Raw genomic sequence first — 26,949 nt, forward strand, 5'->3', positions numbered from 1 at the left:
CTTCTGGCTAATAGAGAACCTGTTATTCATCAAACCAAACTTTGTGCACAGAGATGAAACAGCCCAGGTTTTTGAGATGCGCATTATATCCTCATGCCTTACAAAAATACATCCACGGGTCCACAGCCAGCCTTCCTAGGAACGAACTGCAATTTTGCAGAAGTTAAAGAGAAAATGCTAAGCACCAAAGCAATGTGCTCAGCAGGGCATGCCCTTCGCACAATGTTCGGGCTCAAGAAGCAAGCCCTCCATCACAAAGCAAGCTTAGGGAACCCCCTCGGGTTAACAATGAAAAGGATTTTTTCCTCGGGGAAAAAAGAAAAATGCCAGCAGCAGGGGGTTCAGACTGACCCCAAAGCTGCAGCAGGATGCGGCCTCTGGAGCGCAGCCTGTAAAGGCAGATGTTCCACGGGAACGTCACTAGAGATTCACCAAATGGCTGAGACTCGGCACCGCGCAGAACTGACCATAAACAAAGTGCCTCCATCATTGTCTGAACACACTATTATCAGCATTTTATCAGTATTTTCCAAACCCAGAGATTTTACAGTTACAACACAGGTTTGACACCAAAACTGCCATTAGCAGCAGGTCTCTCCAGCAGCTGCTGGTCCAAGAGATATCTTGACTTGCTCGCCTCACCCACTCATCATTAAAACCGCTTTAAACACACACTTGCTGGACACATGCTGGAGGCGAGTGCAGAATGACTCCATTTCGAACTCCAGCAGGGTTGCCATCGAGAGCAAAGCCAGAAGGTGCTAACTCCTTTTTAGTGTGGTGGTGATCTTTTCTAGGAGGTAGGAAGTGCCTCTAGAAGTGGGACGGGGAGCTACCATGCATTTGCACAGGAAGGGTGACAGTTTCAAGCCAGCATGTGAGGGAGACTGGCCTACTTAAACTGAGACACATTATCCCCAAAGTCTTTATGGCACCTCACAGAGGCCTGCAAGCCCTGGGAAGCAAGACTGTGTTCCCGTTTGATGGTCAAGCCCCTGTGTATCAACATGATCCTGGGTACTTTGGATGGCTCAGGGAACCTTTCCCTGTTTCACCGTGGGCTGCAAGATGTGCCAAGTGCAGCGCTGCTCTTTGTTATTGGATCCTCAGCCCACCTTGAGGGCTGAGCATTTCTCCTGCCTAAGAACAAGAGCTTAATCACTGTCCTCAAGCCCTGATCGCCAGTATGGAGGCAGCTATTCAAACCCAGTAACAAACAATGTATAAGATGATGTCTGCCTTTCACCCTTCCCTCCCCCCCCTCCCCCCCCATTGCTTCCACCTTCCCTCAGGTCATGCTGATAAAGAGGTCAAACATCAAAAATGGCTATCATGAGGAGAGAAGCACCAGCTGGATACTTGTATCTGCATCTCTCAGAGTCTGCACTAGGTCAAAGACAAAAAACTCTTCACCACTTGAGACAAACCCATTGGCTTCCATGAAATCCAGCACGTCGTCTCAATCCAGCTTTTTTAAAACGCTTTTCCTGTCACAAGAAACTGCCACCACATTTAGCTTCTAATGGCAGTCCTCTTAGAGCTGAAAACATGAAGTAAGCATGCTTCTCCACAGCCTGCCTCTCTACATTGGGAAGAGAAGGAGAAGATGAGGCAGTTTGAGAAAATTTATATTGTAGTCACTATGCAAACTGATAAAGGACTTTAGCCTCCAATACTGCCAATCCAGCAGACAAAAAACACAGAAAACTCCCCACCAAACAACAACAAAAAACCCACCTAAAATTACCTTGATAGAAGGTAATTACCTTGTTGAAGCTGGATAAACCCAGCATGAACAGTAGGTGAGCACACACTGGGATATCGGTTCTTCAAAAGCCAATGACTCAGAGACGGCTGGTAGACTGAGGAGACCTTGCTCTGTGGCATATTTCCTACTTCCCCTTGGACAAGTTAATATTAACCCACCGCCTCAGTTCCCACATCCTTACAAGCAGGGATCACACTCACTTGCCTCTGCACAAGGACACTATCACAAGGAATACAGAAAATACAGAGAAGACTTTCAGCAAATGCTAATTCTCACTTCATACCGGATGGGATTGTTAACTTCGGTTACAAAGTTTGGCCCTGAAGAAACTCCCTCCTTCAGTCAGAGACCGAAACAAAGAAAATGAGAGGCACCAGATGCAGTGCCAAAGAGCACGCTCAAAATCATCAACGTGTAACACACTAATTAGCAAAACTGTGTCTTTTTTAAGTTCACAATATAATAGCTTTTAAACCCTGAGTGGTTAAACTGATTTTAATTTCCAGTAGAGGCCATGTACATCAGAAGAGAAGTGAACATGAGTAGCTGCCTGTTCATGGCGTGCTTGAAACACTGCAGCCATTCCTTCACTTCTCTCCCTGCTCTCTCCCCTCTTTAGAGGGGCTTTCCAGCTGACCTGCTCTGCGACGGCCATCTGGGACAGCCACCCCTCCACATTCACGGCAACATAAAACATCGGCGCCTGTGAAACAATCTGGAAATATTCGGCTTCCACAGAAATATTTCCAGCCAGCCCTCTGGGGGAGGGGGGGGCTCTCCTGTCCAGCCGCCATTAACAACCCAATGCCCCAAACCTTGCACCAGTGCACAAGATCCGTTGAAGAAGTTGAGACTTTATAAAAAGGCAAATGTTGAAAAGGGATGTACTTGGGTTGCTCGTAACCACAGCCGAAGCAGCTGGGACACTACAAATCGGTGAGAATCAACTGTTCTCCTTCCCACTGCTGTTCATCAGCCTATGCACACCTGCAGTTATGAAATTCAGGAAGTACTAACTTAAAAAAACAAATAAACCACACGAAGAGTTAAAGCAACCTACTCCTACTCCATCCCACAAATCAAGACAAATTTTACCACTTATTTGCATGAAGGAGAGGTAAACCCAGCACACTTACCAAGTTCACAAAAGGAATGATGCATCAAACTACTAACACGTATCATCAACTCAAAACCTGAACTTTAAGTTGTAAACCTTAGCAACTTTATTCAGACAATGGAAAAACCCTCCATTAAACAACTGTATAACATTGATGATATTTTAAGAGGAAAGAAAAAGCAAAACCATACAACTGATCTGGGAACTGCACCACGAGAGCTCTTCCAGTGAGTAAGCAAAAAGGAAAGTAGAAACGTTGGCAAGCAGATGTACATAAAACAATTAAATCGATGCCTTTTATTTTTACAGACACGTCAGACACTCACTTGAAATAAGTTTCCACTGTGCCACCCTCCAGCAGCTCACACAGGGAAGAAGCTGTTGGAGGGCAGTTTTTAGAGCATGTCTGCAGGACTGGATCAGCGTAGGACGTGCTCGGGATTGCTCCCTGCCACCCCCGTCCGCCCCCTCTGAGCAGCTGCGGTGTCTGGAGGGGAGCAGCTATAAAACCGACCCCCGAGCACCCCCTCCCCAGGCTGTGCAGAGGCACCCAGGCGTCTGCAGGGCGAGCCTGAACCCAAGGAGGGTCATAAAACCCTTCCTGCAAGTCACAAGGCTCCCACCTGGCTCAGACTGACACCACCCGGCCTTGAAAGCTGCACCTTTACTTCTAGGCGAGACTTCCGTCATTAAGAAACATCAAGCACCTGAGATAAGAAACGCCGAATGTCTCAAGTGTTTTCAAAACTTGTGCCCAAGCTTTATGCCTGTCCTGGCCACCTTCACCCACTTCAACCACTTGCTAGTGCTTAAAGGGAGTCGAAGCCACCCCCACAGACCACAGGAGTCAATAATTTATGGTTAGAAGGGGTTTCTTCCTCCCTTAGAGCCAGTCCTGGCTGCCCCTCTCCCGGCATCTTTCAGGAGAACAAAAGTGCTCCCTCCACAAAGGCTGTCCCAGGCAGCACCGCATTCAGCTGCCCTCCTGTCTCCAGCTCGGCTCGCTCACAATGGACTCTTTCAGGGCAACCTCGGCCTTGGTGAAGCGCGATACTTCCCCAGCTACTGAAAAATTACAATTCATTAAACCTGGGATCAGGAAGAAGAGGAGGAGGAGGATGCACAGGGGAGAGGGAACAAAGGAGGGAAGGTATTTTATCCCCAAGCCACCACAAAAGCCAAGAAGGACCCATGCCCCTGGCTCCGCACAGGCAATCACAGAGCAGGTATTGCTTTAAAGAGGGGACCCCGGCAGCGCCCTCCTTTATTCATGCTCATAGGGATTAGGGGTGCAGGCTCTGGGAAAGGGGCTGCCCGGCGGGGAAAGGGGCAAGAGGGAGGAAGATGAGAAAGAGAAGCAGCACAACCTAAGCCACAGAGGACAGAAAAGCAGCAGACTGATTGATCTGATGATCCTATTTAGGTCACAGCACAATAAAGCTAATTCATTCCTTTGACAATTCAAAACATCTTTCCACAGGATCCTCTGTCATGCAAACACATCACCAGAGAGAAAAGGAAGCATTTGGGCAGGGCTGTCTGCAGACAAAGCAGCAGTTTCTTTTGGTTAGAGCATCTCCCCACACACTGTAAATGCAGGCAGGAGAACAGAAAACATTTAGTGAATGTGCAATTTTGTTCCATGGTTTTGTTTTAAATTGCAGGGCACAATCCTTTTTCCTTTGGCCATTCCTGAACCTCAGCTAAGGCAATGTCAGCTCCCAGAAGAATACTTTTCTCTCTCCCTAGGAAGACCCTTTTAAAATGCCACCAGGAAATATTCTCAATTTAAATTCCAAATCCACCTCAATGCTCCTATGCTACAGCTTATCCTGAAGAACCGATCAAAAATGGCTGCAGCAAGTACGTTAGTCTGCAAAATCTTGACTCTTATTTACCCTAATAATGCACCATAGAGAAGATGCTTTTCTTCTAAAGTAGTGATGGAAAAAATACCAGGCAGACAAGTTTGCATAAGTCTTCTCATCGATCCATCCTGTAGGACTCAGCGTGAAACCAACAAAACCAGACTGCAAAAATGCCATTTCTGAACTTCTGCCCCGAAACCATCTCCCTGTTCAGCCTGTAATTCCATCTTTGGCAGCTGTGCACTTGTGGATCCCCACTAATATCCAACAGACATCTCCAACCAATCGCAGTCTGCATTCTCCTTATAGGCGTCCTGAAGGGGACACGCTCCTCACTCATTTCACTTATTTAAAGGTCACAGAAAGAATTCTTGTAGCCTATCTCTATCTCCCTGCCCAACATTGCTCTTTGGCATACTTTTATTTATATATGGATTATCCTGGTATAAGGAGTTGGCAGATTCTTCTTTTTTTCTTTTCTGCTGACTCTTAATAAACTCAGGGTGAGACGCATTTAAGCTTGGAGATATCCTCTCTCAAAATTAGGCCAGTACATCCTCTAGTTTCCTAAGAACTTTGCAATCTATAAATGCAAAAAATGAAACTCCTTGGAAAATACCAATCTTCATACCAAAGCCATGCCAAAATCAAGCACCAAGTGCTCACTCACTGTTCTCACTCAGCAACTTGAAAAAAAGTTTTGTTTTTTAGCTAGAAACTTTCAAAAACTTCACCTGAAAATGTTATCTGCACAACACAATAGTAAAATGGTAAGTAAAAGCTAAGGTTCATAAATAATTAATAGATTTCAGCAGTTGGGACATTTGGTGTTGTCCCTAAAGCCCTAAGATTTTTGACAAAATCTGAAAACCTGGGTATGTTCCAATTAGATAATGGCACAATCTGCCCTGAAACAATAATATTGTCCAAACTAAAGTAGGGCATCGAGACCATGTAACAGTCACCTAATAATGACGTTGCTGCAGGATTCAGCAACCTGTTTTAAGCTCCTAAGAAAACAATTGAACCAACATCCACACCACAGCATCTCCAGAGAATGTCTTTGGCTGGCCAGGGGTGTGTGGATCTCAGACATATCAAATACCAATAGATTCTGAAAACAAATTTTAAGATGATATTTGTGTGGTCAGCATCTTCTTATTAGAAGTTCTCAGTAAAGCCAAATGAAAGGATAACCTCCTAAATTCATACTGCTAATCGTTTGAACTTTCAAAATTTATAATGTGGATACCAACTTAAACTTTTATTATCACCTCTTTGATTAAAAGTGTCAGAAATGAAAACATCCTTGTTACTAATCATATGGAATCTAGCAGCCCAAACCTCACAATGAGCTGTGGTCAGACAACATTAACAGCTGAATAGTTGCATTTCTTTGAATTGCTGGCAAAATGCATCTACCAGTTTAAATAATGCTACTGTGAAAAAGGTGCCTTCCCACCAAACATCTTCAGAAAGCACCAGTGAGCACACCAACTATCATGAAGTATGTGGGGGCACTAAACAAACAACAGGCATCACCATCTACTTCATCAAAAGGTAATCTACGAAAAGATTAAAAAATGGGAGATTCTCTCTTCTTCCGCATCCAGTCTGCCATTTCCGCCTCCATTCCTGTCAGAAAGGGAAAGGAGTAGATCCCTACTTTTTTCTACAGGATCCCTACTGTAGATACCTATACTTTTTCATATTTTAGAAAAAATAGTTATTCCCTGCTGTGGCTGAAGAACTTCAGAAAACGGATCAAACCATAAAGTTGTAACACGACAAGGGGTTTAACATACACCATTTAAAATGAAAGGTAACATTTTTAATTGCAAAAATGTCTCTTTGGCATCCCTTGTTTCCCCACTTAGCACAAAATGTAAACTGCAGAAAAGTTTGTATTTCATTGTAGCAGTATAAGTTGGAAAAATTGGAGGAAAAGTGTAAAACTTGAGACAGTTGATGTTAGTTTTAAAAATACTTCTTCAAGTTCTTTCACTATTTCTATCTGAAAACCTTTTAAAGTGTGCAGCTATGGCACCATCACCCCCACCCACTTCAGCTCTGAACAGATCACATGCTCTGTAACCTGACATCATGACTTCAGAGTAACTTACTGCCAGTGGTGAACTCTCACTTGAAGTTAACTGAAAGGCAAGCATGCATCTACAATTCAGATCAACACTGCTTATGATAAAACTACCAATATATTCCTCAAAGAGCTTCTAAATGTAACATCCTGCCAATAGGAGATACACTGCGACTCAGAGATTTCCAACACTTGATAGGAGACTGGAGACAACGCACAAATACAGAAACGACCATGCAGAGTCTAAAAATAAATTTCTGTGCAGAAATACCATGGGTTTTCCAGCCCAGACAATAAACTTGCAAGAATCAACTGTCCTGTCCCACTCAGTCATTCTTGAAACTTCCCAGTAGCTGTTATTAAGAAAACAGTAAGAACAAGACAAAGAAATATCAGTAGTTAACTACTACTAAGCAAACAACCCTGTCATCTCAAGATAGTTGATATATCACTATGTATCCCAGTGGCTGCATTTTTAAACTATACACAACAACCCACATTCACCTTTGGGTTACAGATTTGTCCAGAGGACTGTTAATGGCTGACAGCTTGTGCTATTACAGAATTGGAACGGGACAGCATTTTACATCACAAGTTATTGAGAAGAGAGGAGGAGCTCGATTTAAAAACAGTCTGGAAGAGTCAGGTGGGAAACTTCTCACCGCCTCCAGGGCAGGGCTGACCCCTGGAGCAGAAGATCCGATTCAAACGTAAAGAAGGAAGTGGGAGATCAGTAACATGGTCAATGTGAGTAACATCTACACCCTCAAGAAAACCAATCAATAAAACCACAGCTGTACTTTCCCAAAATTATTCCGAAGTCTGTAGTGGGCATGAAAAGTCTCTTCCTTTTTCCCACCTTTATGGATAATGACACAAGCAGTTGTAGACTTTGGCACCCTTTAAGGACACTGCAACGGAACACTGAACAAACTTCAATCCCAGTCCACTTGAGTTAGAAGCGTCACCTAACAGGATCCCTGCTTTGCCACCATGTCAGGAATCGTCTAAGATGACACACACCAAAACTCAATTTACATTTTTGTTTTTAAACCATGGCTGGTTTGAAGAACATAGTTGAAACTACAGCCATTAAAAACATCTGACACATCCAGCAATGTCTAATATTCTGTACAAAGCATACACCCTCCTCCAGGAATGAAGAAATTAAAACAATGTGTTCATATAGGCTTTGAAAATATTTCTTTTTATGTCAGGGCAATTAGCATCCTGCTCCATTTCAGATTAATTAAACCTAACAGAACAAGGTTAGCATCACACAGAGGAAAAAACTCATGCTCACCTTCAGCTACTGGACATAAAAGAGAGTCTTCTTTTCTGACACTATTAATTATTTAACCTAACATTGCTACCACCATCTGCCCGGGGACCTGCTCACATCTGTCAAATGGCAGCCCACTGTCCCTGGTCTAGCCGTACCATCACGTTTCTGGCAAACATCTGACAAACAAAAGGAGGGCCAGGCCCATTACAAGTTGATGCTGAGAACAACCATGAGGGATCATTCAGTTAGGAGAGAATCCAAACCTGCTTTGGAGATACTACCCAGATACAAGTTTAATTTGTCCTCCCAGGAAAAGATCATGAAACTGCAGAGGAACGGTTTTATAAACCTCTGTCGATGCTTTCGGGCAATGACAGATGTGCTCTGCAGCCCTTGTGTGTAAAACTTCACTGTTCTTAAACTCCTTGTCAAGCACCCAAAGGACAGCGGACAAATGACAGCACTGATCCAGAAGAAGAAAAGTTGTCTTGTAGTCATTGTGGCTTGGATCAGAAATCAGATGGTCAGGGGATGAGACCTTTGGGATAAGCAGTATGTGGCCACTGACGCCTCGCAGAGCAGGGAGCTGAGTACTCCCACGGAAAAGGCGTCACAGTTGGATAATTTGCCTTTCAACTGCAATATTTACAAGTTTTCCTCTCTTCTCTAGAAGCCTAGTCTCCAGTGACACCAGTTCATGCTCAGCTGATGGGGATGAGCAGTTACCAGCATAGTGAAAAACAGCTTCCAAACAAAAGCCAGGAGCTGCAGCCAAACAGCCACAAGCAGTGCTTTGGGGATTTCGGCCTTTAAATGAGTAATAGTCAGGCACAGCCTGACTGACTGCACACAGAAGACATGGGGAGGCCAGTTAAGTACACTGGAGAAGCGGCATCATGGGGTTTCGCATTTATTCTCTTCCAATGACTCCAAGTCAAAACTGGTCAGTTCACAAGTCAGGTGCTGTTTCTGTAACTGCTGTAATGGCAGGCACTGCTTGCAGTCCAAAATTCAAGCTGTGTCTTTCCAGTCATGCATCATCCCCATAATCCAGATCCCACTGCAGTGTATTACAGCACCAATTGAGATGTAATTACGATGAGCCACTTAAAGCATTTTTCTGATTAAAAAAACCCAAGAAAACAACCCCTCTGACCCAATTTCTGCTTAGGCATAAGAATGTCATGGTTATTGTTTGTTTTGCACCACATAAGCTTAGAATAGAGCAGATCCAATCTACTTTTCAACTGCTTATTAGTAATTTCTTTATTGTGCAATCCTTGTGTCTCCTTTTGTGCTTTCCAATACAGTCTGGAAAATGTTTTTAGGGTTTTTTTTTAACAATATGTTAATTAAAACAAAGGCTATGCCTCCCTCCCCTTTTTTTTAAATAACCAATCTTTCCCAATCCCAGCTCTTCTGAGACATTTAGGAAATGCAAGCAAAATGCCATCTCTTGGCAGTGAGGTGGGACTAAGCCTTTAATGTTGAAATACTCACTTTAGAAAACCCAAGCAGGCAGATTTATTCGACTGACAAGATTGAGTTCTCTAAATCACTGCATATTCCAGGTCCAGTCCCATGCTTCCTTTCACATAATTAGACATATTTCTATTTGATCTGCCATTAACTCATTGTTTCCTTTCTAAGAGAGCAATGAGCTGCCCTTGGGTCTTCCTCCTACCAAACCTGCTGACCCTTCACCGCCTTAAAAATTCCAGCATGGGGCTCTGCTCACCTTCCTAAATGTGTGAAGGGAAGGAGAGAGCAAATGAACTCAAGGTAGACTTTGGGTGTTTTTTTGTCTTGTTTCCGTAAACTTCCTATGCACATATCATACCCCCTGTCCCTGCTGCGAGTTCCACGGGCCAGCGGCTGCCCAGAAGCAGGAAATGGCCACCCTGCAGCCCCACTGAAGGAGCTGCTCTATAGACTGTGATAATGTCAGTCTGCGGGTGACAGGAGAAGTCACTGCGGCTGTACTCCCAACCTACACCTGCTGCCCGACAGAACTGCTGTGCATCCGCCAAGAGTGGCTGCTGCCTTCACACAGCATGAAAATAAAAAAGAAATTAAGTTGAGGGCAGCTTTCTAAAGTCTCACTTTCAGGAAGAGCATCACTCAACATCCTACAGGGTAATCTGATGCCAGATACATGCAGCGTCCAGTCCACTACTGTTTGCTTTTTGTTGTAGGTATTTTACACCAGCTGACCCACCTATGTCAAAGCTTTTATTTTTCATTCTAAGCAGCCCAGTTCTGCTCAAAACTTATGACTGTTACCTGAAAAGACTACATACTTGCAGCAAAATTGCATAAAATATAAAAATCAGCAACTTTTGTACTCCTTTTGGCTCTTCCAGCCTTGCTGCCATGAGAAGCGACTCCAGGCAGCGTGGGTGCATCCATCAGCACAGCAGGCAGACAAAGGCCAACGGCCACGTGCCAGCAAGGCTGCCTTCTCCAAATTACCAAACAAATTCAGTACCAACTTGCACAGTAGTACTTTCACAAATATGCAGTCACCATGCAAGGCACAATCCTTTCTACTCTAATCCCACCCACTTTTAAATACAATAATTTAGCACGGGGAAAAAAATACAGATTCCTTCTAAAAATCAGATCGCATCAGCAAGCTCCAGGCACCCTATCATTCTGAGATTTGTCCTCTGAAGACACCACTCTGCCAGTTCATTTTCTCTTTTCCACCACTAAATAGCCTTCATTCCACTCCACTGTCTCCCATATGGTTAACATGAATGCAGCAATTAATATGCAATTAATAAAACGGTGCGATCAACTGCTTTTGTTCACAGCAGCAGCTGGTCTGCATGTTAGAGAGTAATTAGACAAATTAAGATGTACCGCTTTTGTCTGCAGATGAACTGACAGCATCGCTCATGCTTAAATGTCACTAAGCCTACTGGCATTTCGGATTATTTTAAACCTGTCTTTTTTTATTAACACTACAAGGTATCAATAAGCCAGATTTATATGCTGCCAGGTGCAATGCCAGCAAAGCGCAAGTTTGCTTTACCTCCAAGACGTTTGCACGAGCCAAAGGAAAGTTAAGGAGAGAAGTGATGTATTTCAGAGAATGAGGGCGCTTTTCTTAAAGTATCACAGCCAGTAGCACGGAGTGAGTGGCTCTGGATGGGGAATAAAAGCAGAGTTGATCTGTAACCATGTCCTAGCAGAGGTTTGAAAATCTTAAGGATCAAGCAGCGTGCATATTTTTCAATGATTTGTCATCAGATTAGGGCAGGGAAACAATGGAGGGCTAAAAATCTTTTGTAATCTATCAGATCTTTAACTATTTCCTTTAAAAGGTGTTATCTTGGCCTATGCATGGGTCATAGGGAGAAAAGTGGTTTCAGGGACAGTCCTGAGCTCTTTGGGAGTAGGAGCAAAACCCCCATGCCCTGGCAGGGCAGGGGGCCAGAGATCACAGCACCAGCTCCAAGCACCAGCAAACCTACACAACACAGATCCCACAGCAGGCAGAGGCACGGGGCGGGTGGCAGCAATGCTCTGCCAGCCTGGCCCCCTGAGGTCTCGCCACAGGAGCTGCCATCCAGGAGTCAGACCCCACTGTCTGTGCTGGGTCCCCCCGTGGGACCCCATGTTCCCTGCAGAGGCTGCACACCCTCTTCTGGTTGTCTCTCACCAGCAGTACACTGCACAGCCCATATTGCTCCCTCCAAGCACAACAGCGAGGTCATCATACCCACCACATAAATGGCAATACACTGTTTTAATCACAGGATTACCACCTACCATGGGCTTTGCAAAGGCAGCACTGCAGGTTACCTACACTCAAATTGGGGTAGCACACACTATACACAAAACATCGAACATGATAATTGATAAATCAAAGTATTTCCAAGGCAACACACATTCACACCTTTCCATGGAGTCATTATTAAAGCTTCTGGCTTCCCAACAGTGTGAATAAACACAAGGGAAAGGACACTGTGTGAGGAGCAGTTGGCACAGGAAAAATAAGGGAGTGGCAAGGAAGCCTCAAGATTTTCACATTTAGTAACACTTAACAAGAAAAAACAAGTCACCAGGAGGATTTCTGCTGCAGGAGCACTGCAAACATGCCAAATGCCACAGAAGGTCTCTACCACCATAACCCGGCACACAGCCTGACTCAGGAGATGGGTGGATGTCACTGATCTACAGAGTCCTGAAAAATGGGCTCCAGAAGGGATGATATGAGTTCTGCCTTGTTAATGGGAGAATTTGCTTCTCTACTCCGCCAGCACAAGAAAATGCACTGTAGCTATAAAACCTGGTTACCTTTTATCACTTCATCTCAGTGTTGGCCTATGGCAGGGTGGGATGCAGTAAGAAACGTGGCATGGTAAAATGGATTTTGATAATGCTGCCATAATCTGATTGCTAATGTGACTCCATTAGCCAGGCCAATAAAGGCATCCCTTCAAATGCTTGTGCCTTTTCTGTGGAGTTTCACATTCTCCTCCAGCTTTAATTTGATCTGAGTCTGATTTTCTTTTAGCACTCAAAACCATTTTGTGACTTCACTGCACTAGATAAAGCAACTCCCAGTAAGATCTGCAAACATACCGTACCCACCATCCATAAAGCCCAGGAGTTTTAATTAAATTAAGCACTGAAGAGCCTATTCAGTCTACCATTAACCACCATCCTCAACCACAGGTTTTCCAATCTCACCTGTTTCACATGTGCATTTGCACTTACGTTGCTCCACCTCCTTAATTACAGCAGATGCTCCCTGCTCCAACTGCTGAAAACACTACACAAAAGACATCTCTGAACTCTCTATTTTTTCACACTCCTCCAGATGCACTTGAGTGATGTTAATGAGCTCCATACCAAAACCTCCCTGCCTCTTCCTTGTGCTCCTGAGTGCCACACACAGCTTCTCATCTGCTCGCATGCAGAGAGGAATGCATCAAACATCCACCACCAGTACCTCCTTGCAACGGCAAGCACGAGTTCACACCTAGCAATAAATAGCCAAGCTAGCAAAGTGTCTTCTTTCGGCAAGGCAACGCAGCAAAGTCTTCATACTCATGTTACCAATTCACTTATTAAGAGTTTTACAACACCCCAGCATTAATCCCTTTTTACTCAGCATATTCTACATTCTTCTTCATCCCTCCCTTCATCCATAATGCTCTCGCATCTGACCCTCAAAAGGGCTTATGAGCCATATGGCAACAGGACAGGAGACCAAGAACTGGATCTCAATGGCCCGGCCAGAAAAGGACAGACAGGGAGGCTGGTTCTTTATGGCACACTCAGGGAATGTGCAGCAAAATGAGCCAAAAATGCACGACATACACAAATGCACACCAGGAGAGTTGTTATCTATCCAAGATCTGAAGTAATTCTGTACAAATGGACAAGTTCCTCTGCTTTGCAAGATTTCGGTGGCTTGTTTTGGCCAAATGAACAAAACTTCCAAGAAAACTCAGCCATAAGACAAGTCTTCGTTAGGAACACTGACAGAAAAAGGGGAAAAAAAATCCCCCTTTTTTAGGCACACAATAAAAATTATGTATCAAATTACTTTTTCTTTCTGAAACAAACCAGTTCCTGGCTTTATCTGATGCAATCCAATATGTCAGCTGTTATGATATGAGCTGGATGCAGCAGAGGAAGCTGGGAACGAGGATGGCCAGCCCCTTGCATGAGGCTCTGTAAGCAGCCATCCAGGCCATTCACCGCGATAGACTGTGTCCTTCTGTCACTTAGGGCATGAAAGGCCACAAAGGCTTGCTCAGTGCTCCCCACGGCCCGGGATTTGCAGAGATGCAAAGTGATTCAGTCTTTGTTTCACACTGCTAAATGAGAAGGCAAAGGATGAATCCTCCCAAGTCACAAGGACTCTGGATTTTTTTTTTAATGTAACATCCTTTAGTTGGGAAATTTAAATCTCATCGCTATCAGAAGAGAAATCTGGAAAAAAAAGCCATGGCAAATACTGAATAATAAAAAACCCAACTTGGTTCAGGACATCCTATTCATTTTTACATAGATTTAGTTGTTATTCTTTCAAATTGTATAGGTTTTTCACAAAACACACATCACACAGATAGGTTTCAGCTTTACAGATAAGACAGAGCTGTTGTCCTTAGAAAGACTAATGAATGAAAAAGAAAGCATTCTTTCATGAGCTAGCAGGCCACAAAACCCTGAGAAAAACTACCAATAACTGAAGCTACTGTTTAGCAAACATTAAAAGTAATCTGATACTGCCACTGGCTCACTCCCACATCTGCAAAAGAAAGAAAAAACCTCCAAAATCTCTACCAAAACTTTATTGTCACAAAAAGCTGGCAGATGCCACAATTTAGCTAGGCTAGCAACAGCATACCACATCTATGAACTTTGCGAATTTGATAAAATATGAAGCAGCAATGGGAACCACAAGAGGCAGGAGATGCTCTAACCCAGAGGAGGTGACAGCCTCCCACAGCAGCAGTCACTGTCAACAGACTCAGACTCCAATTCAGCAGGCATTTAAACCAAACCAAACCCAGCCCTTCACATTTCTGCCAAAGCTGGTCAGTGGAGGATCTCAGCTTAACTTTGCTGCAGGAAAACCAACTACCGAACACTCAGCACCGCTGGAGTTTGTCTGCAATCATGAATGAACACGTGATGGTGATAGTCCCTCCACCACTGTAATACCATTCTTCTTGCAGACAGTCAGGCTGTTGAAGGATGTATTGGTGCCCTCTGACTGATTTACGTTGTCTATTTACAGTCAATCTGGCAGTGAAGAACGGCAGAGGAACGGCATCACAGATGCTGAAATGAGGCTGAGCTGGTAATGCAGAACCTCCACTTCACAGTATCACTAATTTAACAGTTTTATCGTAACAATTGCTACAGTTTAAAAAACCCCAAACCCTAACATGGTCACTTGATTGTCAGAGCTGCTACATCACACCACAAGTATTTTGACTATTGAACATTTTGCAGCAGAGGTGCTGTGAGGTGAGCAGGAGTGCTGGGGACTCCTGCTGCAGACCATCGAGATCCCCTCAGCAAAGATGCTCCCCCAGGCTCTGAGAAATTTCAATAATTTGACTGTATTATGTTTTCAAACAAACCTAACACTACCAGGGGCATTTTCTACAGAGTACATCAGCACTGTGAAACCTCTTGAAGTGCTGTTCTCATGACGCTCAATAAGGACCCCAAAGGGACGCCTTTATCAACAGAGATAAAGCTCAGCCAATAATCTCCCACTGTGCTCTGCAGTTATCACTTGACCTGGTCCCAGAAAGCACTTCCACTTGTAAACACTTTTGTTCCTTAAAATAAATATTAACAGAGTTTGAAAGCAATGTAGCCTCCCTATCTCAAAGAGAAATAGTACCTGTCCCGCAAATAACGCTTTTAACTGATGGCTTAATTATGTTGCCGTTCTTTCGTTACTATGGACTGGGAATGAGTAAGAAGGAAAGGGAGCCAGCGGGGCAGAGCTGCTGTCCCATGTGTACACGCTTGTACCACGGTGGGACACCATCACTGACGCACAAGCGGTTCTCCTGGGAAAAGTCAGGACAGAAAACAGGTTAACTGATTTTTGCCGTTCACTGTTTCAAGGATTCAACATTAAATATTGAAACTTCAATGCTTTGTGATTCAAAAAATAACAAATAAAATGCTTGGGGTCATACCAGACACCAGTGAAACTCAACATAAAGGAATCAACAATAAGCCTGGTCTGTAAATGTTTATTGTTAGGGACCAGAAATTGCATTAAAAAGCTTTAGTAGATCACAAGTCAAACAATCTAATTGCTTATATAAGTGCTATATTATAAATCAACAAAATTACACACATGCACACAATTTTTAAAATATTAAATAGAATTAAATAGAATTCTTCTCTCTTCATCAGGAGTATGTTGAAACAACAATAAAAAAATGAATGGATAGGGAGAGCAGATGCTCCCACTGTGTATACAGGAACTAGATCACACCACTTAGATAGGCCAAAGCTTCCCAGGTTCTCTGCACACTTAGCTACATAATTTCAATTCAGAGGTCATTAAATTCTCATCCAAGAAGAAACTGGATAGTGCCTTAAAGTGACTTGGCTATTTAAATGCAAAAAAAAAGCCAACAAAAAATCCCTGTGTTTCAGTTTCCAAACTTTTTAAATGCAAAGAGGATTTAAGATCATCAGCATGTATCTACTTTCGCTTTCTAATACTGTGGTAACATAAATATTCTTTAAAGTACTGCTCTGTTCCCCATTCCTGTCTCTATTCATCTTCTGAAAGTTTTATAATTTCAATTCAAGTGCATTTTAGAAAGGAGAGGATGGACACCTTTCCCTGCAGACAGGACAGAGAGAAAAAGAAGGCAGGCTGCAGGAAGGGAGCAGGGATTTCTGAGTGCCCTACCTATGCTCCTCAATCCCATTTCCACACTCCGAAGGAGCAGATTTAAACTGAGCGACTGCTCCCAATGCCCTGAGCTCGGCTGCCAGAGCAATACCTATGAGGACACTACAAGAACCAGATCTGAAAGTCAACGTCACGATTTCGCAGGAATGAACTAACCTGTTACCCAGCAAGAGAAACAAAACCATCCCCCCCAGGCTGACTGGGGCACAGAGGGGCCATGTCCTCCACCCCGAGAGCATCCCTGGAGCGGGTCCCTAGCACCGAGCCTCTTCAGAGTTTCCCCAGGCCCTACAGTACAGAGGCTATATCATTATACATAAAGGAAGCATTTTCATTTCCCCCCCTCGGAATGAATCAGAATTGACTCTGTGCTCCAAAATATAAAATTCAGCAGATGAGCTGGATTTTTCTTTCCCCGCATTTTAAGAAATTGCTTCCTCTTGAAAAAGGCCTGAAATACCCATGTGGCAAATCACACTCCTCCTCCAGGAGAGGACATCAGATGAGGCTTGCTTAGCACTGGATGAAGAATACTGTAATCCAGAAAACAGAAATACAGGTGGTTTCACTAATCAGCGTCAGCATCATGTGTCTAGACAGTGATTTTTCAGTTGGTAATAACTAGGCATTGTCAGATGATCAACGTGAGACTAATGAGGAAAAGCAAAATCAATACAGTTGCAAATATATTCATGTACTTTTTTTTTTTTTTTTCCTAAAGGCCTGGTGCAAGGTAGTCAGCCAGCTGGCTTTTGCAGGAAAAGCTTTCTTTGTCTTGTGAAATTTCTCCCCCATCACCCTTAAATACACTTTTCTGAGCAACCATTCCACCAACAGCTGGGTGCCTTTGCTTAGGTGGTCAGAAAAAAAGGGAAGGCAAGCAATAAGGCTAAAAACAAAACAGCTGAACATTACCATTGTCTGTCCTATTCTCTCCCTATTTCCCATCTGTATATGCCAGTGAAACTTGAAACTATACAGATTAAAAAAAGAAAAGAGTCATCACAATTCAGGAATTCTTTCTTGTGTTCAGAGGGAAAATAACCTTAGACCTAAGGTTATTCAAAAGCACATTTTTTTAAAAAATAAGCACTCATCAACTACATTAAGCATCTTTGAGTCTGTTAGACCTTTTTCTTATTTTTCCTGGCCTTTTCATCCGCTGATTGTTTCTATGGCTTTCAATTAGAGTGCCACGTCAACAGCTCCACTCATCTAAAACAATCATTTTGCTGAAAAGGAGCATTACTGAACTGAAAGCGAGTGCTCAAGACCTCTCAAACATAGACATATCCCATGCACAAAGACAGTGTCATCCTGTATCCACTTAGCAGTCCCACTGGATACAATATTTACATATGCTCTCCTGAGGTGGAAACATTCTTTTCATAAGAAAATTGTTCCCAGTGCCTTCATCCTCCAAAAGAGTAAGAGAAATACGAGTATCTTCCTTGCTTTTAAGTCTGTTTTACTTATTTATTTCCTCAATAATGACAACACAACACTAAATGACCAAAACAACTAATAAAAAGGAACTGATCTTTCTTACTTGGCCAGAAGGAGTTGTCGTCTTTGCTCAGTAACTTTTTCTTGAGGCGCCCGGGCAGCTTGGTGTGAGTGTTTCCCATTTCACTGGAATACAGCGGGATAAGTTCCTCCTCCTCATCATCATTGCAGCTGGGCTGCCACTTGCTCCTGCCGAGGCACCCGACCATCGGGTCTGCGGGCAGTCAGTGCACATAGGCAATCATTGTGAGATGCTGCTCTCAAGGATGTCCCTGCTGTCCCCAATGGCTAGTTTGGAGCAGAAGGGAGTGGCCTGCTCATAACCCTTGAACAGACGCATTCAAAAGGCTGCGAAGGAAAAGATTGTCTCCTCCTCTGCACTTCGGCAAGCTAAACTATTCGGTTATGCTGGGAACTGTTTTGAATAGAATTCTATCAGCCCTTAAAAAAGAAGAAAAACAAACAAATAAACCACCTGGTTAAGCAGCTCACTCCAGCAGCTGGATGCCCTGCCCTACTGCCAGCCCCCAGCTCACAGCCACGAGCAGGAAAACACAGGCTGTAGAGAGCTGGGAAACCCAGTCACCTGCCACAGATTTCACACTTCTCCCTTTCTGCTTCCACTCCAGTCAGCTGCTTCTCTTAAGCCTTATCCCCGATTATTCACCACCCTCTGAACAACAGGTACTACTGCCATACGCAGATGGCCATATCCAAGAAGCTTATTTAAAGCTAATGTACTGTAATCACTGTGACACTGATGTCTAGAGAACAGCAACTTGGCAGGAATCTGCCAAGAACAAGAACATTTACCTTCTTCTCAATGCACAAGCAGGAAAAATATACAGAGTAAAGAAAAAAGAGCAAAGTGTCACAATTTTGGTACTTGGATTTGAGTAAGGAAACTCCCTTTCAAAGTCAGAATCATTAGTAATGATTGCCACCAAAAGAAGGTGGTATCTTCCAGGTTAGACTGGATTAGATTCCAGGTTAGACTGGAATCAACTGGATTGATGCTGAATACAAAGCACAAGCAGTCATCTGCAGTTATGCACTCAGTACTGCATAAACGCATAAATCCTCACGATGCCTCTAGAGGGTAGGTATTATTTCTATTTAAAGCTGAAGACATAGTCTCAAAGGGATTTAGTAACCTGCCTGCAGAGTGGAAAAGCCAGGATTAGAGTTCAGGTATTCTCAGTTCTTCAGCCTCATCCGCAAGCCATTACTCCATGGCATGTCTCCCAGATACTGCACTACTAAACAAGTTTCCATGCTGGTAACCACATCAACCCTAATCTCGCATTCCCTATACTGTTCTTCTCCAGGATCCAGGAAAGGTGCCCTTCATGGGCTTTTGAATTGGCTGCAACAGCACAGTCAGATTGGGACAGCAAGAAAAACAGAGACATGCACCCTGCATAAACTGCTGTCTCCAGCAACTTTTTAAAGTTTGCTTTTTATTTTGTATTGTTCAAAAGATTACATGGGATAGTATTTGTTTTTAAAAATGGGAAGATATCAAAACCCTAAGGAAAGTACAACAATGACCAATTCTTAGTCTGCTTCCTTAACTCTTTATAACGCTTTGGCCACAGTCCATACCATTCATGAAAGTGGCTGCGCTATATGTAGGAGCACAACAGTATCAGGTAAGTATTTATGCATTTTAGAAAACGTTTTATCTGCTGCTTGGTTGATATCTACAATAAACTTTTGGACAGAAAAGAAAAAATCGCTGTTTAACAAAAAAAAAAAAAATTAGATCAGATGCACATCTCCTCTTTCTCCCTGATGCACACACACATTTCCTTCTGCCTTGGCGCTGCTGCCGCCCGTGCTGGCAGCCGCAGCCTGGGAGCAGGGTGTACATCCCAGCTGCCCGCAGGCGCTGCACCAGTGTGGCATCAGCATGCAAACACGCAAAAACACAGAGCACCACCCAGCATAAACTGTCTGCAACACTGACTCAACAGTGCTGGCAAAGGGTAGAAAGTTAGCAAGAAACTAGCTTGCGTGGTGTTCGGGGTTTTTTGTTTAACATCCTGTTACTTTGCACAGCAACTTGAGCAAATGATTTTCACTATAGAGTTATACACACCTTGCATGGTGGAATCGCAGCAAATTTGCAACTAGATGAAAACAGGTCTTATAATGAAACGTGTCAGGTAACTAATAAATAGGGATGAAACAAGCCCTGCCCGCAATTTTACATTTTTTGACAACAATTTCAAGTATCTGCAAAAATATGGATGGAATGGGGAAAACGTGCCAACAGCATGGGCGATAGCTGACGGCACCACTGGCATGTCTGTACGTATAGCAGAAACTCACTGGTATAAACTGAACGCTGGCAACTGGGCGTTTGAGGCAAATACAAATTTACAAAGCCAAGTACTCATCAGATTCTGAGAAAGACAAACTGTGATTAACACTAGCCGAGTTCAACTCACTCATCAACCACAATGATATTCTTGCATCCGCCAGAATAAATGAATGTCTAGACAGTCCTCCTGGGTGGGATGAAGCTCCCAGAGTGCTGTTAGTGAACCAGTTCATAAGGAGGCCCCATTAACACCTCCTTAATGGGACAGTATCTCTGTAACTTGTCTAGCCACTGTGCCTGCTGTCTCACCTTTCCAATTCCCTGCGATTATCGGGGTCTTGGGAAGAGTCACGCTTATAGATGTGACACACAAAACTTCTGAGCATCAACAGGCTCCTGATAAAAGTGCACTGGGGCTTGTATTTATTCCTCCTGCAGACAGGTACGGTATCTTTTGTTAGACTAGAACACAGTTGGATTTCTGTTATGCTTTTTATTTTAACGACTCATAACATTATCAAATCATATTTCGAAAGGATATCAGCTGATGTTTGCATGCCGTCTTTGTATCTCTATGCAGTCACGTTACCTGACATAAAAGTGTAGATCTACACATCAAACCAGTATTATTTGGTAACATGCAGTGCAAACACAAAAGCAAGAAGAGAGGGGTGACAGACAAAATTCAGTGTTCAAGGAGACTCAGATGTTCCCAAACACTTAACAAGATGACACAGGATAACATACTGGCCTGGAGTCCCCATGACATTTATCGTGCACTTCTCTAGACTACAAACATACTCAATTAGCCATGTTTCCAATGCATGCTCACGAAGTAAGGCTGATGCACAATAATGGGATCAAGGCTAAAATCCAGTTTAACAAGTATATTTACCATATGGTAGGCATTAATGTCCCCACAAATTTTTTACTTGAATTAATCTGACTTCCCTGAAGCTTGGAAGACCTTGGTAACACATACGATAAAAGGTTTGGTGATAGTTACAGTCTCAGCTACTAGCAAATGAAAAACCATAAAGAGTTAGGAGGAGGATGTACCATTTCATGTGAGAAGGACATTGTGTACATTGACTCTTCCTCTTCTAGTCTCCCCGCAAAAATCCCATAAAAAGAAACTGTTATTTTATACTGTGTCTATATGGAGCAATAATCTAAGTTTGATAAAGTCAAAATTTCACCCAAAATTTTACCACAAAACTTCTGATTAAACTTCACTTAGTCTACTGCAGCTATAGTGCTGTTTTATTTTTTCAAATACACAAAAGTGAGGCAGTTTGTTTTACTCAGCCTTGGGGTATCATTTATATAAAGATTTCCCCAAAATAACATTTCGTTTCCTTTATTACTTTTTCACACTTTTCAAAAATTGAACTATTAGTAATGCAAGTATGAATGTTTTGAGCAGACTGTTAAATACGCATATTCATCTTTATCAGCATATGTAATTTTTGCTAAACCACCTCTTTACAGTCAGGCTCTATTAGAGAGAGCTTGAATAATTAGGGAAAAAATTGATTACATTATACTGGAAGCAACATTTGGTCTAAAGAAAAAAGGTTGTTAAGAGCTTGACAGACTCCCAAAAACGTGACTAACGCAGGGATTACAAGAAACAAAGTTTAAAAAAATAACCAAAGAAAAAATCAGCCCTTTTATTAGATAACCATATATGCTCCTGAGCTCTGAGAACAGCAACGATACTTATGACTTATTACACGTAGGAGTTTAAAGAGCATATAGGATATACCTAATGGGAACTCAAGGGATTTGGAATCACAAAGTATAGTCATGTCAGTCCTACTCTGGTATTAAGATAATCTTTGTAAGTATGCTACATAAGAAATTGTATCATCAGTCTTTATGTACAATTTGTAGATCCTCTGGATAGAAGTGAAACGGTAATATGCACCATGTAGTGAAATAACGGCACTTTTATGAATACCATGCACAACAAAATCATCAAATGAAGTAATTTCTGATGCAAGCCCAACAGCCACATTGGAAATTAAAGAGAGCTTGCAGAAGTCCACTGGGATAAACTTTGCCCTAATTAGACAGCAATTCTATTTTTAGCATTGATGGGCTGATGATGTACTCTGGGCTTTTTGGCTGATCAGCTGTAGGTTTTAAATTGTACTTAAACAGTTATTAAAAAAAAAAAAAAAAAAAGATTATTTATACATTAAATGTATTTCAGCGGAGCCATGCAGCATTAACTAAGCCTTAAAATAATACTCTCGAAGAGAAAGTATCCTCCCTTTACAGAATGGGCAACAGCAAGAATGAGGACATGCCCATCGCGGTGGAGCACCCCAGCATCCTCAGGAGCTGGCAATGGCCAGATGGGACATGGGAAGTCCTCCTCTCCTGGTCCATGCATGTACCTTCCCTCTTTCCTGTGCATTGATTTAGTGTGTCTGAAGTCTTAACTCATTTTCCTTAAGCACACATACAGCAGACAAAAGCTAAAGAATTTGAAAACAAAGGGGGAAAAAAACCAAAACCTTGAGGTATTGTAATTCGCTTTTTAACTGAATATGAATCTTTCAAACAAGAAGCAAGCAGGAGGTATCAGCTTTACAGTGTTTAACGCAAGCGCAACATTTGAGCAGCTCGTACAATACCGACAGACATCAGGGCACAGGGGAGATGAAAGGGCCCCGGGCGGGGTGGCAGGCACCGCTGCCAGGATGCACACAAAGCTTCACGATGCTCCAAAAACCTCTCTCCACGTGGCCATCTTCACATTCACCAGCATTAGCTCTATCCCCTACTACTTTCATGGATGTATTTTTATCATATGCTTGCAATCACATAGCATCTCCCAAGCTTTTAACTTTTTTTTTAAAGGACATAAAGTAATAAGGCATGTGCAGCTTAAAGAGCTTGACTGGGATGACAGCTAAAAGCAGTCCTAGCAATCAAATGTGCTTTGTAAAAAGCTACAGCAAGCGATGCTGGCAATTATGTGCCTAACAAACTGGATGCAAACCCCAGAGTGCTAGGGCATTTGGCTAATTTAATTCCTGGTACCCGAACAGCCAGCCCTAGATTCAAAGCGTCACCCTTAGGCAAACCTCAGCCGTCTGCAGGGACACCAAATCTGCAAACCGCCTGATGCAGCAGGCACCCATAAAACACAACAGAAACCAACAACAAAAATAAAAATTAAAACAAACTAAAGGATCGTGAGGAATCAATGCCTTGGTAGAAAGTCACAAAAAGTCTTTACAAACCCTGATGATGTAAGTTTCTTGCTTTTTGGCACTCTCCAGCAACTACAGCCCTACTAGCAAAACAGCTCCTCCGGTTTCATATTCACTGTAAGCTCAGAATTAACACCCTTCCCATTAAAACCATGCAGAGATTGCTGCACATACTTTTGGTATCTTTGTTTCCATCAACAGTGTTTTTCTGTCTCTTCATATACAAATCTCTCATGCTGACAGTGGAGGAGAATCTTTTCTTACTATCTGGAACAGCCTCTCTGTATCTCCCCACTGCATCAACTCTGAACATACCCATTACCCTCTCTTTTATATCTTAATTTAATTTTCCCTTTGCTGTTATGTAATAGTGTTCTGTAATTATTTTTAATCCAATAAGTATTTTGATATACAGCACATATGTAAGACACTAGAGGAGAAAAAACACACTTTGCATTACATTATTGGCAGTCCCTGGGCACTTAAAAATACACTTCTGTGTTCTAATTATTCATCTTTACTTTCAATTAGGAAGCCTTCTTAAGAGCAACAAGCAATGTCATATGTTTGATATTAATTCTTGATCACTGCTTTGCAATATTTAAACAAGAAAGCAAATAAAGCCAGCTGTATAAGCAGCAGATAACTCCGAAAAGCCTTTCTATGCCTTTCCATTTTAGCTCTGTTGCCATACAAAAAGAAAGATGAAGTATTTTGTTTGGTGTATACCGTGAACAGAGCACCTTCGGGAAGGGGGTGACGCTCATTTGGGACACAAGACAGAGCTGTTAGCAAGACAGAAGCAATGAGATGTTACTGCTGGTGGCTGAAACAGAAGCTATTCTTGCTGCCTTACTCCAGGGGTTGGGTCCCACACATCTGCTGATCCTCCTGAAAACACAGAGCAAAAGATGATGCTGCCAAAAGCCGGGGGAGAAGGCGGCTTCCAGTCTGGAGCCACCGTGGATGGCAGCGCCGGTAACACTGGTACACCCACGTCCTCTGCGAGCAAAGGAGTCGCATCTCTACCAGCCTATTTTACAACTCATACTAAACGGCAATTCAGAGTTGGGTGGGATTACCCGTTTCAGGTTTGCTCATTAAACTCATTACCATGGTAACAGGAAGAGAAAGAAGTCATCTCCCCACTCCTATTTTCTCTCACAATTCCTTTAATGGATTTAAAAGCCTGAAGAGGGAAGCACCTTTGCGATACAGAGCAACAGCGACCTCCCTGCCACCCAAGCGGCTCACTGGAAGAGTCCACACACAGTGAGATTTTCAACACAAAAACCAAAGCAACTTACGCTACTTGACAAAAGCCACCATCAAAAAGCAGCCTTCAGCCAGAAGGCTACAGCATCCTAGCCCTCCTCCGTCTGGAGGGGATGCTGTGCTGAGGCTGCCCTCTGTTCATGTACACCGTCACCGCTGTCAAAAACGCAGTGCCACCTCCTGGACGCGCACGGTCCTGGGAAGGCCTGCTCCAGTCAGGTGTGTAATGGAGAGCCAGGAGAGCTTTCAAGATTAAAACAACAAAAATGATGAAAAGAATTCAAAACCGTTTTGATAGAGTTTATTATTTTTAGTGGGTACTTCTAAAAACATTTTGTTTTTATATGGTCGGAGTGCTTTGATGAGTGCCCTATAAAGAACTGCTTTTAAGCTCCACGTAAGAAAGAAAAAAAAGTGAAACTAACAGAGCACTGCTCCAGCGTATTGTAAAAAAAAAAAAAAAAAAAAAAAAACCAAAACCAAAACCCCAACTCTTGAGATGTCAAAAGATGAGCGGATCTGTTGCTCACCCGTTTTAGATAGAAACCACTATGTAATACCCACCCACACAAGGTCAAGTCTTTCCACTCTGTAGGGCACAACATTCAAGATCGAAGAGCAACACTCAGCTGCTGCTGGGCACTCTTTTTCAGACCACAGAGTGGCAGCTAATATATTAGATACAAATTCATGACAATATAATGCAACAATATTAAAACGTCAATGGAGGAGCAAGAATGGCAAACCTCATTGTCACAAAAATAAGAAATTCAGTGGTCGTGCTTTTCACCTTGCAGCCTGAAAGGGTCTTCCTGCATATCGGCACACATTTCAGCCACACGTTAGTTCAACTCAGGGATGATGCTCCTTTCGGCATGACCCTGGCCACCTCCACATCCTGTGCCACTGGTTTGCACTGCAGGTGCAAGGTCCTCACAACTACTCCATGCTACAGATCCCTCTCTCTTCTGTCATGCTACTCACCAGTGTAGACATCGCTTCTCATAATCACTGCTGTGTGCTTAAGATAAGGTAGTTTTATTATTTTTAAATGCACAACCAATGAAAAAAGTAACCTTGTCACACACTTCTGTCAACAGCCTGAGGAAAGGTTATACCTCAGCAAAAAGAACTACGTTAAAAGAACGAAAACAATACTTTATATCAAGTATCACCACATTAACCTGGAATGGTTCAGTATAAAATTTTTAATCTGAAGTGCCATATTTACTTGAAAATCGCATTTAGGCAAGATAAGCCAGTTAGCACTAGTTTCTTAGGAATTATGGCTAAATACAGCTCCCTTACTTTCCAAGAGGTCACATAAAGGCTTTTTAAAAAGACTAAGTAAACTCTTGGATTTACAGATCGCAGCAGAGGAATGCATCAAATTCCATTAGAAAGAGTAATGACAAAAATATGCACCCATTGTCGTGGAAAAGATTAAGCTAATGAGTAGCAGTACAAAATAGCAGTATTTCAATCCGAAACACAGTCACACTCTAGGAAGAATGTTCTTGAGTCCCGGATCAATAATATAACCATATGATGTGTAAACTTTTTTGTATCAATTATATAGTCTCGATTTTTATACAAAATTCATATTGACTTGTCCCTTTTGTTTCCCTAACAACAAACTGGACTGCTTTTTCATGCAGAATGTGAACTTACTAAAGTCAACTGTTCTTACAATATCTGATTTTCCAACTAAATGATTAAATGCAGATACTATAGCTGCTACACAGCTTGCCTTTCTTTCTTGGTATCTGGAGTTACGGCTCTGCAAAAAACACAAGTCACATGGGTGAGCTTCACAAAATCTTAAAAAAAATTGGAAGAGCAGCCACCTGTATACTTGCCACAGTAAGAACACAAATTAATAGATCCAGTTGTCTATGGGTTTCATTTTAAGTCTGTTCCCTAGCAAAAAAAATAAATTAAATTAATCCTGAATTTCCAAGTAATATTCCTGAAAATAAGTCCCCTTTCTGATCATCCTCCCTACATGCTGACACCGTGTCAGAGAAGGATCTTCTCTGCAACAATCCTGACCGAGCAATGCA

The 26,949-nt window shown here is 42.7% G+C and overlaps 1 protein-coding gene across 9 annotated transcripts in view; it reads right to left on the reverse strand.

The window, feature by feature from the left end:
• NHSL1 (NHS like 1) overlaps nucleotides 1–26,949 on the reverse strand; it is a 185,448-nt gene that overhangs the window by 56,605 nt on the left and 101,894 nt on the right. The window contains exon 1 of one of the 9 annotated variants that reach the window (XM_074862653.1): nucleotides 18,102–18,602. The exons of the other annotated variants lie outside the window; for them this stretch is intronic. Within the exon in view, the coding sequence (XP_074718754.1) occupies nucleotides 18,102–18,267 (166 nt within the window). The 5' untranslated portion in view covers nucleotides 18,268–18,602. Of the gene's footprint in view, nucleotides 1–18,101; nucleotides 18,603–26,949 lie in introns of those variants that run through there. 9 annotated transcript variants of the gene reach the window in all.

The sequence above is a fragment of the Strix uralensis genome, chromosome 3 (genome assembly GCF_047716275.1).
Source record: "Strix uralensis isolate ZFMK-TIS-50842 chromosome 3, bStrUra1, whole genome shotgun sequence".
In the NCBI taxonomy this organism is placed as follows: Eukaryota; Metazoa; Chordata; class Aves; order Strigiformes; family Strigidae; genus Strix; species Strix uralensis.